At 32.5% G+C, this 21,578-nt stretch overlaps 1 protein-coding gene across 1 annotated transcript; it reads left to right on the top strand.

The window, feature by feature from the left end:
* LOC109359097 (mitochondrial import inner membrane translocase subunit TIM14-1-like) lies at positions 2,740-5,672 on the top strand. The gene is made up of 3 exons (XM_019603620.1): positions 2,740-2,938; positions 3,382-3,554; positions 5,282-5,672. Exons 1-3 carry the CDS (start codon positions 2,936-2,938, stop codon positions 5,436-5,438), a joined length of 333 nt encoding a protein of 110 aa, XP_019459165.1. The 5' UTR covers positions 2,740-2,935; the 3' UTR covers positions 5,439-5,672.

Genomic DNA, 21,578 nt, shown 5'->3' with positions numbered 1-21,578 from the left:
TAAGATATTCATCATACCCTGATTTTTGGTTGGAGCTCTGCCAGTTGATATCAATTATCTGAAACTATCTCTTGATCTGTCAGGTAACATGCCTATGTGATAAGGATGTTTTATCAATTATGACTACATGATTCAAAAATGTTTTGAGAAGATAACACACTTAAAAGGCATATGTGTGCTTCTTTTTTGTTAATATACTTCAACTCGTGCTTAACGACTACAAGGCATACCCTGGTAGCTTCTCTTGTATTGATGGCAATCGTTAAAGGAAACGATGGGCTTCAGACCATGATCGGATCTAGATTTATTCCTTATTTGTAGAATCCTAACATTATAATTGTGTTCTTCATTTGCTGTTTTGGAGGCATACCATACAAGGCCGCTTGTAATTGATGATAATTTTAGAGGAAAATAAGGTTTGGAACCTAGATTGTATGAAGTATATTTCAACTCATTTGAGGTAATCCTTGCCCATGATTAGGGAGAGGAACTCAAATTTCAGAGGAAGTTACATTTTTCCCTCTTTTTTACATTTACATTTAGAATTCTCTACATGTAGTAGTCGTCCTTCTTTTGAGTTTAATAGCTACCCCTTACAAGTTTCGTAGAATACTTTCATTGTTGGGATCAACTCTGCCTATGTATTTTGAGTTCATAGATGACGTTAGAGAGTGTCTTCAACCAATTATCGACAAAATTCTACATACCATCGACTATATGTTTGCATCTCTTTTCCCAATTGTCCACCCCTCCTCCATAATATTAGACCATACTTCTCCAATTGTTCGACCATCCCTCATGTCTCACTACCATCTCATCATATGCCCCTCAAAGGTTCCATAGTTCTTTTGAAAGAAAATATTCTCTTTGACTTACTTATGCCAAAGCCTAATAATGGTTTTTCTCTAGATTTTCCATGATCGCTTTGACTTGGTCTTCCCTTTTTAGAGCTTTTTCCAACGTCAACTAGTAATCTTTCATTGTAGCCTAAGCATGGTTTTCATTTTGCTGGCTTTCATAAAGGCATGCCTTCACCTTCTCTACTTTTATTTTTAGAGCTTTTTATTTCATTGGCACATTATACAAGGCACAACCATGAGAGTTTAGATGTCCCCACAAGTCAATTATTTGTTCATCCTTCCATGACATGACTAGATGAAATTTATATGATTGTATGCACATTTCAACATTCTCTATCTTTAGGTTGGTTTCCTATTCCTTTAGGGAAATGATGGTCTTATTGACATTTTCGTTTAGGTCGTCTTTATCACTTTTACACTTGATATCTTCTAGTTTTCCCTCTAAAAGTTTGACCTGGTCCATTAACATCAGCTCGTTTGGCAATAGACCAGACTTTTCTTTCATTGGTAGTGAAGAGGTAGAGACTATAATGGATTTCATTATGTCACTCACCCATGTCTTATACTCATCTGTATAATGAGCTTGATGCTCCCCTAATTCATTTACTCTAGAGAGGCAGATCTTCCTTGCAACATTTCTTAGTGAATCTAATGTCTCATTAGTAGTCTCTTCATCTCTATACCATATTGGTGTCCCTTGTAGTTGTTCTAGTGGTACTAATGTCATTCCCCATTTTAATTGACCAAGCACTAAAGATATGGTCAAAATAATGCACCATCGAGGCCCCACTAGTATCATGTGTGGGTAGTCTTTGCAAAATACATGATATTTGGATGCTTGTCGTATAGGTAACACTTTGTTCCAAAATTATTGAAGGTGATTTCATCAAATAGTTTCTTCTATTTAGGCATTTTCATAGGCATTATCACAATATTCTTGAATCTTTGTAGGGGATATTTGGTCCAATCTAGATATTGATGGTATTTGAATATAGTAACCATCATACATAGAGAAGATGTACACAACATCAGATCTTATGGACGTTCTTTTGATGACATCTTTAGAATGACGGTAAAACATGTGTAACATGATTAGTACTAGGTTGACTCCAAACTTCTTAAATTAGCAAAAACTTCCAAAAAGGAATCAACGTTACCATTAATAAGAGAAGTGGTCTCCATGTTTTATTATACCCTTACCTTTTTTTTTTTGTCAAAGAAGGAATCTACTAATTAAATACAACAAAAATGTTATATAACAAGGTGATATATGAATTTATGGATGCGTTGTGCATGCCCTTAGAGTGGTAAATCATACTTTGGAGAAATGTTACCTTGGTTACAATGTATCTAACATGCCATAGTGGATAATACATCTATTATATTATTAAGGCTTATTCAAAACTAAAGGGTGTAATTTCAAGCTTGTTAATGTGATATGAAAGTTATCCAAGAGTTTGAGTTCATCAATGAGTATAGTGATGAAAATTATAGTCAAAATTTAATAGTACATTTTTATAAATAAAAAAAAATGAAATTGTTAAAAATATCTTTAATATACAGAGTAAATATTCACTTTATTTCTTAATATTTGCATATATTTGATTATTATAAAAATGTAAAAAAATCAAAATTAGTGTTAAAAGATCGTAGATGTTAATTAAAATAGTCTCTCGTGGAGCCTAAAGTATTTCCAAAATTTAATCATAAAAAATGTTAAAAAAATTAAGTTGGCTCGCATTTTATATCTGATGTATCATTATTTGTTTTTCAATTCTTAAAAAATTTAATTAGTAGATACAAAATTTTGAAAGGGTTAAAAAATTGTGATAATTGTTTTTTACGAAGATATATCAATAAGTTCATGCCTTATTTAAAAATAAAGCAAAGGGGACACAGGAAATATTATAGAAATTGGCGGAAGTGGAATTTCTAGAAGAATCAGTCGTCGTGCATAGGAGAGGATTTCACTATTTAAAAAGCCAATTTCTCATTTCATCTTCTTCAATTCAATCTTCTGCCGCAAAACCAAAACCCTAGCCTTCTTTGTTATTGTACACCAAGGTTTCAACATTATGGTAAGCCCTTTTTCTTCATTATTCATTAAATTAAATCTTTTTACTTCAATTTCAATCATCGAAATCATCCTCAATCGAGAATTTCTAAGATTAACGTTTTACCTATCATTTATTGGTGCAAGTTATATAAGTTATTTATTGAATTAGGTCTTTTTTTAAGTCATGAGTTTGGAGAGGGTTTGGGAATGGGGATTCACATGCTGTGTTTAAAACAGAGGCTGGATTTGTTTTCCTAATTTTTTTATGATTAGTATAATTTGGGAGGGTGAGTGGTGGCTTAACAGTAAGGTCTAATTTACCCTCTCGCCCACTAGGTGAGAGCCTCGTGTACTGGACTGCTGTTAGTATGATTTGGACTTCAGATTTCCTGGTTTTAGTTTTGAGGTTTGTTCAATTTTCAAATTGTGTTTCTTTTATGAAACTGAAATTAAAATTTGGAACAGGCTACACCTTTGATGGCAGGACTTGCTGTAGCGGCTGCTGCTTATGCCGGTAGGTATGGTATCCAAGCTTGGCAAGCATTCAAGGCAAGACCACCTACTCTGCGTAAATTTTATGAAGGTGGTTTCCAGCCTACCATGACTAGAAGAGAGGCAGCTCTTATACTCGGTGTTAGGTATTTCCATTTTTTTTTGAAGATTCTGATATGTTTGATTGTGTGTACTCATTGATGTTTTTTGTTTGAAGATTTTAATATGTTTGGTTGTGTGGACTCATTGTGATTAAAACTTGAAGAAGGGAGGGGAAAAAACTAGAAATTAAAATGTTGTTAATGAAAAGCTGAAACGCTGTTTGTAAAGTTTTTCTTTCAATTGAATAGATTTATTGTATTTCTTAATTTGAAATGTTGCTTTTTCTTGTGATTTCTGTGATATCTCTACAATCATGCAGATAGTAATGCCCAATACATAATGAAACTTAAGGCTCTTAATGTTTAAAATCAAACAGCAAAATACCAGTCCTAATCAGTTATTCAGTCTAGGCTGAGTTGCAATGATATAAATTAGTAGGGGATTCTAAGGACTACTGCAACCATCATGCAGGGTGTGCATTCCGTGTCTTTCATTAATTATTTAAGGACCCTAGGTCATATAACCATGGTTATCCAAGATCGAGACATGAGACCAAAAGAGGCAGTTAGACACAAAATGTAAGATTGTAACATGGACTGCAAGGTCATACTTATAATAATATAAATTATTTTTCTTGTTCTACTAGTTGAAAGGGCTAAATTATTGCAAAAGTAAAATACGCTGAAGTCCACGTTTATAAAGATTTCATTAAGCTATTAAAGAAACCACATATATCAGCCCAAGACTTCATCTAAAACTAAACTGTGAATTTATAAGAAGCTATTAGGTTTTTTTCTGCTTCCTCCACCTCTTCTGCAGCGCCGCTCATGCTTATGCAGTTCTTCCTCTTAAATTCTCTGCTCCTTGTCTTTGTCCTTTAATGATGGAGTTCCATCTAAACACAGCTCACATTTTCTGATGCTATTGGTCCTTGCTTCTGCTTTTGTAAACGCTTGGGTCCAATTCTTACTTTGTTCACCACATTCCAAAATGCAGAAGAACATGTTCTATGGCCAATTGAGATGAGAAGCAGAACCATTTGTGCAGTTTTCCCTAACATTCCAGTTTTCCCATGTGATTCTGATTATTCCTGTAATCTGCAGACTGTAGTTCTGTACTGTCTACTGTGTTTTGATTTTGTAATCCATTTGTTGCTGTGATCTGTTATTTATTAAGGATCATTGTCAAAACTGTCGATACAATGAGGGGGGCATGGTTTTACATACTCCAAAATGCTGAGCCGACACCCTTTACTTTTCCTAGTAACAAATCTTTCGCGTCATTAATCTTTGATGTCAGGTAATGACTACCACCTGCATTGGGATGGTTTGCAACTATCACCCTCATGTGAGCTTCTTTGATTTTATCTGTTGGAGGGCACTCTCTGCCATAAGCACAGTTGAAAAGCAAATGAAGAAAAAAAAAACGAAATGATACGCGCACCAAAAATCCAGTAAGAATATGAGATGCTATATGATATCATATTGTTAAATATGATAGGATATTATGTATATGCCATAACATATTCCATTTTTTATTTGGCTGCATTGGAGTTTTATTGTATTGTTATTGACATTCACACATACATGGTGGGTTTTGGCTTATTACCTGAATTGTGTCTTTCTTTGACTATATTTTCACTTCATGTTGTATCTAATGGATCATTACTTAATATCTATTTTTTTTTCTTAGTCATCCAACAAATACTATACCAAATGTTTTTTTTTTTGCATTTAATTTTTCTATTGATTTTTATTTGTCACTATGACAGAGAGCGGACTCCAACTGATAAAATCAAAGAAGCTCACAGAAGGGTGATGATTGCAAACCATCCTGATGCCGGTGGCAGTCATTACCTGGCATCAAAAATCAATGAAGCAAAAGACATGTTAGTAGGAAAGACGAAGGGTAGTGGCTCAGCATTTTGAAGTTTATACTACGCCATATCGCCGAATGTATCGACAGTTTTGACATTGATTCTTACCAAGTAAAACCATGAATGTTTTGCTCTTCAGCCAATTATTTCGTGTAGACTTGATCAAGTTGTGAGAAAATTAGACATGCTTATGAATTTATCTATATGCTACAGTTCTGTTGTTGTAACTTGGGTTTATCAATTATGTGCCCACTATGAGATAATTGAGGCTATACCTTATCCAAAAGTGCAAAATAGAAATTTAAGATGTTTGCTTGATTTTAGACTGATGGGAATATCGATTATTAATGTACTGGTTTAAGCTTATTTGTATGGCAAAACTTACAAGACATCGTCTTCAGACCTTGTCTCTTTTTTCTTTCTATTATATAATTATATATTAAGAATGAGGTGATTGGTTGAAGCAACAACCTCCCTTTTATATATGCAATATATACCCAAGGTTTAATATATAGGGAGAGAAAATGGGCACAAGAGTATGTGTTGTTATTAACACTCTAAAGCCTCTGGATAAGAAAAAAGAGGAAAGTGAAAATGGAATCAATTAGACGGGGGTTTTCACATTCAATTTATTGTGAGAGGAGAGGGTAGGAAAAACTATGTTACTGTCATTTGTGCTTCACATGCATCTCCAAAAGCACCTGTGGTTCAAAATTTTGAGAATTACAATTTATAGTAGTTGCTTATCATTTCACATTGCAACAGATGCTTGAAAAACATCTTCCTTATATTTTACCGTTGCAGTTTCCTCTTCTTCAACCACGCCTTCTGGGGTTCCAAAAAGTGTGATGAACATCTTTCTATGGCACCCATCACAGGAAAAGAAATAATATGTACTTCCATGGTGTTTGTGATATTATATGATTGGATATGCTGTCATATTCTATTGTTGTTAATATCTATATACTGATTATATAAAAACATATATAGTCACTGTACATTACCGTTTATTTATATTACTATTTTTAAATAGTCAATAATAATTAAATATGAATGGTAAATAATGTAGTGATAATGTATAAAACTCATATATTGTAGTTTATATATTTTTTCCTCGTATATTTTTTTGTTGTTTGGCTACATTGAAATTTTATTGTATTGTTTTTGGACCCCATCTCCCTGCTTCATCGGAAATTATGGATCATGATTGTAAATTTATTTTCCTATTGTATCTAATGGGAATCATTAGTTAAAATTGATTCTTTGTTCCTAGGCATCCAACAACTTTTTTACCAAATGTTCTTTTTGTATTTACTTTATGCCAATATTCTTGTAGGCATGATTAAACATGCTTCTGAATTTATCTACATGATAAACCTTTGTTTATGTAGCTTAGCTATGTATTAAAGTTAGAGGTGATAAAATTATCCACAATCTACAATGTTTTTAAATTAACTCCATCCAGCAGGGCTATTAGATTTAAATTGCTATAATTCAATGAACAATATGAATAATGAATGAATTCAAATTCATTCATTATATCTAATAGACCATGGATATATTCATTTAGATGGATATCTAATCCATCCAAAAAACAAAAATATTAAATTAATATCAATTATATGACATGTGTATGTAGTTAATATTAAAAGTTTATTCTTAATTACGTAACATATATAAGCATGTACTGAATGTGTATGAGTTTTGTACATTGCATCTTCCACCATTCATATTTAATCATTTCTAATTCTTAAAACAAGTAATCCAAATGAATGGTGGATGATGTATAAATTTTATAGTGACATTGTATAAATATTATACTCTATTAGTATATGCTAAAAACTTTCACGTAGAATCTTAAACGTCACATTGTTGTAGAACATTGCAAAAAAATATTTTTTTTTGTTGAAGTTCAAAAAAGTTACTTAGTTTTTTTAAAAGGTGATTTTTAAAATGTATGTTGAAATACTATTTTTTTAAAATAATGATTCTCTTCAATAGTGTTTGTAGTCCAACAAAAAAAATCAAATGATTGAATATTCATTGATCTAAAATCCATGAAATTGAGTGTTAGATGGATTATAATTCATCCATTATGTTTGGATATGGATGAATGAGATAACTTAAAATATAGTTTAAATGATTGATGAATGACTTTCCATTCATTCAAAAACCATGAAATGGAGTCATTGATGGATTGGATGGATTGAAATTATCATTAAGTTTGGATATGGATGGATTGAAATTATCATTAAGTTTGGATATGGAGGGAGGAAATAACTTAAAATATAGTTTAAATGATTAACGAATGACTTCTCATCTATTCATTAGCATCCAAATTCATCAATTTGTCCATCTTAATTGAAGTAAGAGTTGAGAAATAAATTATCTGGTGTTTTTTCTCTCCCCTCTTCCATTGGAAAGTTATGAAATCAGAAATGATTTCATTTTGAAAAGATTGGTATGCATATAGAAATTTGCTTAAATTTGTTTTGTTCTAAGTTCTAACTTCAAAGGCATATAATGAAAAATAAATTTCAAATAACTAAAAAGGCACATAGTGAATTGATGCATGAAGTGGATAGATTCTTTGATTTCATGATTTGAGCCTATCACCTAAGGTAGATGGTATGAGATATAAATGTTGGGCCTGAATTAAGTAGGTATAACAGCCTAACAAACTCCTAACAATACATAATTGCTTTATTTTCACTCTAGTTTTTTGTTGTGAATAATTGTTGGAAAGTTATTTGTCTATGTTTGACCAAATTAGCTTTTGACTATAGTATTGTGTAGTTTTATTATTAAACACTCATTTGCATCCTTTATTTTTCGTGATATTCAACTTAATCCCTAATAAATTTAAATAATCATTTAGCTTTCCAACTATCAAAATCATGAGTCTCGCTAAGGTATTGTGTAGTTTTATTATTTAGCACTCATTTGCATCCTTTACTTTTTCATGATATTCCACTTAATCCCTAATAAATTTAAATAATCATTTAGATTCCCAACTTAATCCCTAATACATAATTGCTTTATTTTCACACTAGTTTTTTGCTGTGATTAATTGTTGAAAAGTTATTTGTCTATGTTTGACCAAATTAACTTTTGACTATGGTATTGTGTAGCTTTATTATTAAACACTCATTTGCATCCTTTGTTTTTTCGTGATATACAACTTAATCCCTAATAAATTTAAATAATCATTTAGATTCCCAACTATCAAAATCATGTGTATGAGTTTTGTACATTGCATCTTCCACCATTCATATTTAATCATCTTTAATTCTTCAAAACAAGTAATCCAAATGAATGGTGGATGATGTAGTGATTATGTATAAATATATTGACATTGTATAAATATATACTCTATTAGTATATGTTAAAAACTTTCATGTAGAATCTTAATCGTCACATTGTTGTAGAACATTGAAAAAAAATTATTTTTTTGTTAAAGTTCAAAAAAATTACCTTTTTTTTAATAAATTGGTTTTTAAAAGTATTTTTTTACAAGGTGATTTTTAAAATATCTGTTGAAATACTATTTTTTAAATAATGATTTTCTTCAATAGTGTTTTTAGATCAAACAAAAATATCAAATGATTAAATATTCATCGATCCAAAATCCATGAAATGGAGTGTTAGATGGATTATAATTCATCCATTAAGTTTAAAATATAGTTTAAATGGTTGATTAATGACTTTCCATTCATTCAAAATCCATGAAATGGAGTCATTGTATTGGATGGATTAAAATTCATCACTAAGTTCGGATATGGATGGATGAAATAACTTAAAATATAGTCTAAATGATTAACGAATGATTTTCCAACTATTCATTAGCATCCAAATTCATCCATTTGTCAATCTTAATTCAAGTCAGAATTGAGAAATAAATTATCTGATGTTTTTTTTCTCCCCTCTTCCATTGGAAAGTTATGAAATCAGAAGTGATTTCATTTTGCAAAGACTCGTGTGCATATAGAAATTTGCTTAAATTTGTTTTGTTCTAAGTTCTAACTTCAAAGGCACATAATGAAAAATAAATTTCAAATAACTACAAAGGCACATAATGAATTCATTCTTGAAGTGGATAGATTCATTGATATCATGATTTGAGTCTATGACCCAAGGTAGATGGTATGAGACATAAATGTTGGGTCTGAATTAAGTAGGTATAACGGGTCTAACAAACTCCTAGCAATACATAATTTCTTTATTTTCACTCCAGTTTTTTGATGTGATTAATTGTTGGAAAGATATTTGTCTATATTTGACCAAATTAGCTTTTGGCTATGGTATTGTGTAGTTTTATTGTTAAACATTCATTTGCATCCTCTCTTTTTTCGTGATATTCAACTTAATCCCTAATAAATTTAAATAATCATTTAGATTCCCAACTACCAAAATCATGTGTATGAGTTTTGTACATTGCATCTTTCACCATTCATATTTAATCATCTTTAATTCTTCAAAACAAGTACTGACATTGTATAATTATTATGCTCTATTAGTGTATGTTAATAACTTTCACGTAGAATCTTAAACGTCACATTGTTGTAGAACATTGCAAAAAACTTATTTTTTTGTTAAAGTTAAAAAAAATTACTTTTTTTAATAAATTAATTTTTAAAAGTGTTTTTTAAAAGGTGATTCTTAAAATGTCTATTGAAATACTATTTTTTAAAATATGATTTTCTTCAATAGTATTCTTAGTTCCAACAAAAAAAAAACAAATGATTGAATATTCATCGATCCAAAATCCATGAAATGGAGTGTTAGATGGATTATAATTCATCCATTAAGTTTGGATGTGGATGAAGGAGATAACTTAAAATATAGTTTAAATGATTGATGAATGACTTTCCATTCATTCAAAATCCATGAAATGGAGTCATTAATGGATTGGATGGATTGAAATTCATCACTAAGTTTGGATATGGATGGATGAAATAACTTAAAATATAGTTTAAATGATTAACGAATGATTTTCCAACTATTCATTAGCTTTCATCCATTTGTCAATCTTAATTGAAGTAAGAGTTGAGAAATAAATTGTATGGTATTTTTCCTCTCCCCTCTTCCATTGGAAAGTTATGAAATCAGAAGTGATTTCATTTTGCAAGGACTCGTGTGCATATAGAAATATGCTTAAATTTGTTTTGTTAGAACTTCAAAGGCATATAATGAAAAATAAATTTCAAATAACTACAAAGGCACATAGTGAATTGATGCGTGAAGTGGATAGATTCTTTGATATCATGATTTGAGCCTATGACCCAATGTAGATGGTATGAGATATAAATGTTGGGTCTGAATTAAGTAGGTATAACTGGGCCTAACAAACTCCTAACAATACATAATTGTTTTATTTTCTCTCTAGTTTTTTGCTGTGATTAATTGTTGGAAAGTTATTTTTCTAGGTTTGACCAACTTAGCTTTTGCCTATGGTATTGTGTAGTTTTATTATTAAACACTCATTTGTATCCTTTATTTTTTTCGTGATATTCAACTTAATCCCTAATAAATTTAAATAATCGTTTAGATTCAATACTATCAAAATCATGTGTATGAGTTTTGTACATTGCATCTTTCACCATTCATATTTAATCATCTTTAATTCTTCAAAACAAGTACTGACATTGTATAATTATTATGCTCTATTAGTGTATGTTAATAACTTTCACGTAGAATCTTAAACGTCACATTGTTGTAGAACATTGCAAAAAACTTATTTTTTTTGTTAAAGTTAAAAAAAATTACTTTTTTTAATAAATTGATTTTTAAAAGTGTTTTTTAAAAGGTGATTTTTAAAATGTATGTTGAAATACTATTTTTTTAAATAATGATTTTCTTCAATAGTGTTTTTAGTTCCAACAAAAAAAACAAATGATTGAATATTCATCGATCCAAAATCCATGAAATGGAGTGTTAGATGGATTATAATTCATCCATTAAGTTTGGATGTGGATGAAGGAGATAACTTAAAATATAGTTTAAATGATTGATGAATGACTTTCCATTCATTCAAAATCCATGAAATGGAGTCATTAATGGATTGGATGGATTGAAATTCATCACTAAGTTTGGATATGGATGGATGAAATAACTTAAAATATAGTTTAAATGATTAACGAATGATTTTCCAACTATTCATTAGCTTTCATCCATTTGTCAATCTTAATTGAAGTAAGAGTTGAGAAATAAATTGTATGATGTTTTTCCTCTCCCCTCTTCCATTGGAAAGTTATGAAATGAGAAGTGATTTCATTTTGCAAAGACTCGTGTGCATATAGAAATATGCTTAAATTTGTTTTGTTAGAACTTCAAAGGCATATAATGAAAAATAAATTTCAAATAACTACAAAGGCACATAGTGAATTGATGTGTGAAGTGGATAGATTCTTTCATATCATGATTTGGGCCTATGACCCAATGTAGATGGTATGAGATATAAATGTTGGGTCTGAATTAAGTAGGTATAACGGGCCTAATAAACTCCTAACAATGCATAATTGTTTTATTTTCTCTCTAGTTTTTTGTTGTGATTAATTGTTGGAAAGTTATTTTTCTATGTTTGACCAACTTAGCTTTTGACTATGGTATTGTGTAGTTTTATTATTAGACACTCATTTGCATCCTTTATTTTTTTCGTGATATTCAACTTAATCCCTAAGAAATTTAAATAATCATTTAGATTCCCAACTATCAAAATCAGGAGTTTGGTCTTCTCCATTACTAGAGAGGTCAATACAGGCTTTAGATCGTAACATATGTCCTAAAGTAAATTAATAGTTCAGATTTTAAAATGAAATTTGATTTAATATTTTAGTAAATAAAAAATAAAAAATAAAGAAAAAAAGGATACAAAGGGTTTGAAGCTCCGAGAGGGAAAACAAAAACAAAAACAAATGATATAGAGATGCAAAAATGGGAAGGGTTTGGTTCTCATCAAATACTGTAAGACCTAACTGTATGAGTTTCAAACATTTGAACGTTGTCCTTGAAAGTTCGATAATTATAGTCATTGATATATTTGAATTGTGCCAAAGGGCGAAGAGTAACCCCATGGAACTCTGTATCCATGGCCACATGGTTATAATCATCTACTATTTGATTTAATAGTGTAAAATGAGGTTAAGTTTTCTTCTTCTTGGCTTTTGGCTTAACATGGAGTTTTCTCCCTCACTCCTTCAAACCCTCCACATCCTTTGTTTCTGTTTTTTTAATTTTTTATTAATTAAATATTAAATCAAATTTAATTTTTAAATTTGAACTATTAATTTACTTGATGTCACAATCTAAAGCTTGTACTGGTCTTTCCAGCAATGGAGAAAAGCCAGACTCCAAAATCATGATTCATATTAGCCCCTTCCGATAACGTGTGTCTGTTAACGTTGACAAAATGGGAGATGTGACATGTTATTTGCATTCATGGCATTTCATCGTTAGACGTTTTAACATAGTCAATCAAACAACACTGTTTCATACTACTCTTTTAAATTAAGACACAAAACGATATTGTTTTGTATTTTCTTTTAACTCACATTTTAGAAAATGACATTTTTAATCATCATCCCTAAATACTCCCCCATCTTCACCTTAATCCAAACCCTTGCTCATAATCAAATACAATGGAAAAGTGAAATCCCAATTACAAAAATATTTGATCCAAAGCTACAGTTAATATTGTTCTAATTTCAACTCCACATTTCAAGGTAATCAATATTGCATTTCAGTTTTTACTAATCACATTTCAAGAGGGAAACCAATATTATGTAAATTTTTTATGTGGATTGAAGATTGAGAAAGACGTCAAGCAATAAAGGGAGCACATGTGGATATGGATGACTTGCAAGCTAATGTAAAAGAAATTTAAATTATGATGAAAGAAATATGATATGATCCAAAAACTTATGGTTGTAGTCGTTGAATTTGGTATTTAATGTGCTCTAAGTGTTATAGGTGTCTTTTGACGTAGATAGTGTTTGATTATTTTTGTTTAAGGAATATTGTTATAAGCAATGTCTATGTATTCAAAAGTCATAATCAATAAAATGAAACTATGTTATCATTTGTTTCTATTGGAAGCATGTAATACACACATTGACCATAATAAAGTATATAAAAATTTCATGTGGGTATCATTTATAGGACAATGATTAAAAGCAACATATAATATTCCGTACAAATATCATGTTGTATCCATTAGAATATTTCAATCAAAACATAATGAGTTCAACAAAATAAATCACGGCTAATGTTTCAATCATTATTGTTAGCATCTTTAGTGTAATTCTTGGTAGCCTTAAAGCAGGGGTTGACACAAACCTTAATTCATGTGTAGTTGAATGTTGTTGGCATTCCATACATCACACATGTTGATTGTGATGGTATTCACATTGGGTCAATGACTATGATATGCCTTCATCCATAAATTAGGCTAAAAAAGACTCAGATAAGTCCATGTCATGAGATATTTCTCTTCCAATTTTGTCATACCAATGTTAAACTCACCAACGGATAATTCTCGAACAACATGCTTATGAAGGGCATGCGGCATAACCTAGGTGAATTTAGATTCCAATTCATTTATTGGTCTGACACAAAGTTTCAACGAAATATGTCATGTGGACCTAATGCTTTTTCAAGAAGTCCTAAAACCCATTTCCAATTAACTTTTGTCTCTGAATCCGCCATAATATATGTAATGACATAAAATTGGTTATTAGCATCATGTCTAACAAAAAGGAGAGTTGCTCCTATAGTATTCTTTCAAAAAGAATCCATACAGTCCAATCGTAGGCCTACATCCACTTGAAACATATGTTACATGCATTAAGGCATATAAACAATCTCTTAAACAAAGGTGATGAATCAGGGATAAGTTGAACTTTGCTAACTAACAAATTGATCTATAAAATACCAAATGTGTGTTGCAAACAAGTATAAAAAGGATTTGTCAAGTTCACTAAGAACTAGCCTTTCAAAAAATATTATTATTCTCAGTTGATTTTCAATGGGTTGCTTGATTGGTTTTATTGACTAAGTGTAAATTAATTATTAGATAAAATTGCTGGAATTTAGATGTTGGGATCGAACTTTACTACCCACTATCCATACACACTAGGACCAATCACACAAATTAATGTAGCAAAGATTCTTACACATCAAAAGACACTAAAAGCTAATGTCTTAGTCAATTTAGTAACTTATGCAATAAAGTTCTATGTCTAATAACTTTACACACAAGGTGAATATTTATGACACACAAAACATATCTCTATGTCTAGTAATCTATGCATATGAAATTGCATAAGCACAACACCTCAAATTTACTAATCGCTAATGTATTACATTAGTACCTTATTAGTTTAGCTTTATGTCTAGTAACTAAATTAACAAGATGAATATATATGAACCGTTAATCACACCTCTATGTCTAGTAGTCTATTTTAATAAATTTGAGAGTTATTCGATGATCATATAAATATATGTCTAGCAACCATATTGACACAAATACACATATGACATATTAGCACAAAACTATGTCTGGAATTACACTAATAAGAGAGTTCCTAGTTTGGGCTCTTAGTAATAGAATTTCTTCATGAATTCGTACATCCAAGAATCATACGAAGGAGGTCACCATTCTCCAAAGAAGCATTAAGTAGAACATATGCAACTCATGAATTTTTTAACATAATAATTAAGCATAAAATTGAACTCAAGTGTATACATCAAGTGAATATTACATTCAATCCCAGCAAGGGATAAGTCAAGCTAAACATTTTTATGAAAACTATAGCAATGATAAAAGATAAAATACCACTCATAAGATAAGGGATACATCCTCCATAAGATTATATCAACTCCTCTAATCATTCCCCCTTGCATTTACATCTTGTTTTTAACCTATACTAGCCTAGAAGTTAAGAGAGATCGAAAACATTCTAAATTTTATCGAAGTGGTATATAGGAAAAACTTTAGATTCGTATAAAGTATTTTTTGATCATGTTTTATCAATCTCATTTTTTAACATTTCGTTGGGCGAACGGAAGGTGAGCTCATCGCACCTCTTCATCTGACTCGATCTTTCACCTAGCCAAGTTGTGTTTGGTGCGATGACACTAATCCTTACTCATTTTTACTCTTGAAGTTATGAAATGACATGGAAACTCGAATTACAAGATTGGTACAATTATTGATCAAAATGCTAAGTATGAATGCACAGAGTTAGCTTTTAAAATCAAAAGGTGTTTAATTATCCTTATGAATTAAGGTAGTTTTTACACCTAACAAACTTTCATTCTTTTTTATCCTTCAATAGCCTCTTTAGCCATCTTCAAGGCCCTAATCGCCTTACTTCGCTCTAAATTAACCATGAAGTCTTCCTTCAACAAAGGTATTGCTTACTTCTTTAAATCGCTGACCAACTTAGTATCTAGTTGTTTTGCAACCCAATCCCTACTTACCGCCTTATTATGATATGTCCTACAACATGTATGTGATGGGTAATTTTTTGGGGTTGTATATTGTTTTTACTAGACTTTTTTTTTGGGCTTGACTTCTTATTCATTGTGTTTGACTTCTTCTTTGGAGTTGATTTCTCTTCTTCGAGGTTCTTTTCTCTTTAGTCTTTCCTTCTTCATCTTGGTTAACATATTCATATTTTTCAACTACTTGTTTAGTTAAATCTCCATGTACATCTTTAGATGGAACTTCAAATACATTTTCATGTACATGTTCAAGAACATGTTTATGTACTTGTTCATGTATTTCAAGTCAATAATTGGTAGAGATTTGTAAATGGAAACATCATCTGAAGAGGAATCAGTAGCAAACTCAGTGTCTTCAACCTCCGATGTTGGATGTTCAAAGTATATGTGCATTACATATTCATTAGTATCATTGGCATTCTTTGAATCCAACAATGTCGCAAACATATTAGTAATATCTTTATCATTATCTATTGTTATTAAACATGTTTCCACATGACAATCTTTGAGGTTAAGTTAATACATAGCTTGACAGTCATAATACCTGAAATACTTGAACAAAGCCTTCATATCCTTGATGTTCACAAAGTTCATATCCATAGTTGGCAACCTATTAATCCTTTCACGCTTATATTGGATGTTACCATCACTGTCTCTCATAAATCGACCACCATGGTGATAAACTTGTTGTACAATGGCTCATATCTCTATATAAAAGTAATGCAAGTTATGGGCTTGGGCTAGTGTAAAGGGGTTGGAGTAGAGGACTATATATTTATGTTATGTAAACCTAATGTAACAAGGAGACAGAATAGTTAAACACAAATCATTATTCTCTAATAATATATAGTAGTAGCTTCTCAACGCTCTCAGGGACGTAGGCACAATTGGTCAAACCTCGTTACCAAATCTCTTGTGTTATTCTCTTTTCTCTATACTCTTTACTATTTGATTGATCGCTTATCCCCAACAATTAGTATCATATGGCTCTTAACCCGGGTGCCAAATTCGAGTTGGGGAAGTTCGATGGAACTGGTAATTTTGGATTGTGGCAAAGGAAAGTTAAGGATGTGTTGGCTCAACAAGGTATATCGAAGGCACTGCATGAGAATAAACTAGATGGTTTGGAACAACTGGATTGGGAAGAGTTAAAGGAAAAGGCTGTAGGAACAATATAGCTCTGTCTATCAAATGAGGTAATGTATCATGTTATGGATCTGACGTCACCAATAGAAGTATGGGAGACATTAGAGAAGCAGTTCATGTCCAAGTCTCTAACAAATAAGTTGTATTTGAAACAGAGACTCTATGACCTGAAGATGCGGGAATGTGCTGATTTGCAACAACATCTCAACAATTTTAATCAAGTGATCCATGACTTGCAGAAACTTGATGTGAAGGTTGATGATAATGACAAAGCCATAATATTACTGTGTTCTTTGCCAAATTCCTATGAACACTTGGTGACAACATTGATGTACGAGAAAGACTCAATCAAATTGAATGAGATCATATATGCACTTATGTCCCACACTCAAAGAAGACAAAATGTAGGTGACGAGTCTCAGGGTGATAGTTTGTATGTGAAAGGAAGTCGAGCGTGTGGGAGGAGACAAGGCAAAGGAGGTCCTGCCAAAGGGAAAAGACCAAATTCCAGGGGCAGAACACCAATAGAGTGCTATAAGTGCAAACAGACTGGGCATAACAAAAGAATTATCCCAATGAATGGAGTCCTAGCAAGTCGGTGGGAAAAGATGGAGTATCTACATCCACAAATGTTGCACAAAAAGATGACTCTGGTTACAATAGCGAAGTTGATTTACTATCTGTATCATCAAATCATAGTACAAATGAGTGGATACTTGACATTGGTTGTTCCCACCACATGACGCCAAACAGAGAATGGTTCACCACATACAGGGCAAACAATTTTAGTTTCGTGTATCTTGGATATAATAAATCATGTGGGATTATTGGTATGGGAGAAATCAGAATTGTGAGGAATGATGGTGTAGTGAAGACGTTATGTGAGGTTTGGCACATACCAGATTTGAAGAAGAATTTGGTTTCTTTGGGGACATTGCAGACCAAAGGATTTAGCTATAGAACTAATGGGGATAGTGATATTCTTCGAGTATGCAAAGGTGCTCTAACTGTAATGAAGGGTAAGAGGATTGTTGGGAACACTTACAAGTTGTTAGGGAGAACAGATGTAGATGAAGTTGCTGGAGTGGATGAAGAGATTTCAGTAGATTCAGACCATGGTGCTACAAAATTATAGCACATGCGTTTGGGTCATATTAGTGTGTGTGGCATGACAAAACTATGCAAAAGAGGACTGTTGAGGGGAGTCAGCAATGCAAGCTAAATTTATGCAAGTATTGTATGCTTGGGTAATAGACACAGGTTAGTTTCAAGGCTGGCCAACATAGGACTTGGGGTATTCTAGACTATGTCCACACTGATGTATGGGGATCCACTCAGGAAGCATCCCTAGGAGTTTCTAGGTATTTTGTTACCTTCTTTGATGACTTTTCTCGCAAGGCATGGGTATATGTTCTGAAGCATAAGTTAGAAGTCTTTGCCGAATTCAAGGTTTAGAAGGAAGAGGTAGAGAACCAGACTAGTAAAAAATCAAATACTTGAGGTCAAACAATTGTATGGAGTACAAAGACACGCAATTTTAGAAATTCTTTGAGGAACATGGTATTTAGAGACAATTTTCAGTGAAAAATACTCCTCAGTAAAATGATGTTGCAGAGAGGATGAATAGAACTCTTACAGAGAGAGCTAGATGTATGACACTGAATGCTGGACTTTCTAAAGGATTTTGGGCAGATGCACTTAGTATGGCATGCTATGTCATCAATAGATTACCATGGGCTTCATTGGATGGTAAATGTGTAGAAGAAGTATGGACAGGTAACCCAATCAATTATAATATGTTATGCATATTTAGTTGTCCTACTTATGTACATATACCTAGTGATGAACGATCTAAACTTGATCCTAAGTCAAAGAGGTGTATCTTCATTGGATATACTAAAGGTGCGTAGGGGTTCAAGTTTTGGGATCCAGTTTCCAAAAAGGTGGTGTTGAGCAGAGATGTAGTGTTTGATGAAGAGTTCATGCTAAAACAGTTAGTTTTGATAGAGGTTCCCAGACCAAATGGAGAGACTTTGGGATCAAATATGATTCCAATGAGCAATGAAACGGTTCAGGTAAATAAAGGCAAAGAACCATGCACTAGTTCAAGTCAAGAACATGATGATTCTCCGACGGAGAGTTCAAGTGTGCAAGAGTATCTACTTGCTAGAGACAGGGATAGGCGTCCTATCAAACCTCCAGAGAGATATGACTTTGAGGATATGGCTTAAGTTGCTCTCCATATCTGTTTAGGAGATCCATGTAACTTTTAAGAGGCTATAAATAGTCAGGAGAAAGAACAATGGATGGGTGCCATGATGGAGGAGATAGAGTCTCTACAGAAGAACCAAATTTGGGAGCTTGTCTCATTGCCTCCAGACAAGCGTGCAATTGAGTACAAGTGGGTGTACAAGAGGAAGCTAGCAGTATCAAAAAAAGAAAGGGAAAAGTTCAAGGCTCGTCTTGTAGCAAAAGGGTATTCATAGTAGAAGGGGGTCGATTATAATGAGATTTTCTCTCTAGTTGTGAGACACACTTCTATTAGGGCAGTGCTTGCCTTGGTAGCCAGCCAGGATATGCACTTAAAACAGATGGATGTGAAGACTGCTTTTCTCTATGCTGAATTAGAGGAGAAACTTTACGGGACACAACCATAAGGTTTCAGTACAGTTGGACAGAGTCACTTGGTTTGCAAGTTGAAGAAGTCTCTATATGGGTTGAAGTAGTATCCCAAACAGTGGTATAAGTGGGTTGACACTTACATGTTGAAGCTTGGTTACAAGCGCTGTGAGTATGATTGTTGTGTTTATGTAGGAAGCTTTAATGTTGTTTCTTTTATTTTTCTGCTACTTTATGTTGATGATATGTTAATTGCTGCTAATCATTTGAGTAATATCAATGATCTGAAAGTCATGCTAGGTAAGGAGTTTGACATGAAAGATTTAGGGGCTGCTAGGAAGATTCTTGGGATGGAGACTCACAAGGATAGGGGAGCTAGAAAACTATGGCTTTCCCAACAAAGCTATATTGAAAAGATCTTAGCGAGATTTGATATGAGCAATGCTAAAGTAGTGAGAACTCCATTGGCAAATCACTCAAAGCTTTCCCTAGATCAGTGTCCAAAGACAAAGGAAGAGAAGAAGTACATGTCAAAGGTTCCATATGTCAATGAAATGGGTTGCTTGATGTATGTTATGGTTTGCACTAGACTGGACTTGGCACAAGCAGTTAGTCAAGTATGCAGGTACATGTCTAAACCGGGGAAGCAACATTGGGAAGTAGTCAAATGGATTTTTATATATTTGAAGGGGACTACAGGTCTCAGTATCATGTTTGGCAGTCAACGGAGTAAGCCTTCAGTTATTGGTTATGTTGATTCGGAATATGCATGAGACTTGGATGATAGAAGGTCCACAGTGGGGTTTGTCTTCACCCTTGCATGTGGACCAATTATATGGAGATCATCAGTTCAGTCTGTTGTTGCTATGTCTACAACTGAAGCAGAGTACATGACAGTTGGTGAAGCTTCTAAGAAAGCCATGTGGCTTATGAGGCTGGTAAATGAGTTAAGCATTGAGCAAGATAGAGTTTCGCTGCATTGTGATAGTCGGAGTGCTATCTTCTTGGCAAAGAACCAGGTGTATAATGCTAGGACCAAACTATTGATGTGAGATTTCACAAGATCAAGGAGTTGGTAGCTTGTGGGCAGATACTATTGCAGAAGGTTCACACTTCAGAAAATGCAGCTGATATGTTAACCAAATCGGTTACCGTGGGCAAGTTCAGGCGTTGCCAAAGCTTGCTGAACATTTAATGATGCTAGACTATGGAGCACCCCCAACCCATGGCGGAAGATGGAGATTGATGATATTTGCCAATATGGATATTGTTGTGCAATGACTCATATCTCTAGATAACAGCAATACAAGTTATGGGTTTGGGCTGGTGTAAAGTGGTTGGGGTAGAGGGCTATATATTTATGTTATGTAAACCTAATGTAACAAGGAGATAGAGGATTTGTGTCACAAATCCTATTAATTAATAATATATGGTGGTAGTCTCTCAACACTCCCGGAGACGTAAACACAATTGGCTGAACCTCGTTACCAAATCTCTTGTGTTATTTTCTTCTCTTTGACTCTTTACTATTTGATTGTTCGTTTGTTCCCAACAAAACTAGTGTTATATATTCATTAACCCGCATGAATATAAACTATTGCTATATATATATATATATACACAAGATAGAATACCTCATATACAAACCATAAGATAAATAAACTAACATTCTGCTAAAAAAATTAAATACTGATAAAACTAGATAAATTGGACCCCATCAACAAGGAAATTATACAAAAATAGATAATGGATCACATCAACACACCATGCACAACCATATATCAATAAACAATATATTAAAACACTGAAAAGGAAATTTGAGACCATATTGGTGTGAATGAATAAGTTATATGTTTTTTATGCCACAATTTTGGGACCACAATCTATTCAACTTGTTTTCTCAAACTTGGGGTTATGGTTGGAA

The sequence above is a fragment of the Lupinus angustifolius genome, chromosome LG11 (assembly GCF_001865875.1).
Source record: "Lupinus angustifolius cultivar Tanjil chromosome LG11, LupAngTanjil_v1.0, whole genome shotgun sequence".
Taxonomy (NCBI): domain Eukaryota; kingdom Viridiplantae; phylum Streptophyta; class Magnoliopsida; order Fabales; family Fabaceae; genus Lupinus; species Lupinus angustifolius.
The sequence above is the reverse complement of the archived record's forward strand: the minus strand, read 5'-3'. Positions and strand labels throughout refer to the sequence as shown.

What these genes read in the sequence shown, in the direction of transcription:
- LOC109359097 (XM_019603620.1), top strand. An exon ending in GCTCTTATACTCGGTGTTAG is followed by an intron (nt 3,555 to 5,281) that starts GTATTTCCATTT and finishes TCACTATGACAG; the next exon opens with AGAGCGGACTCCAACTGATA.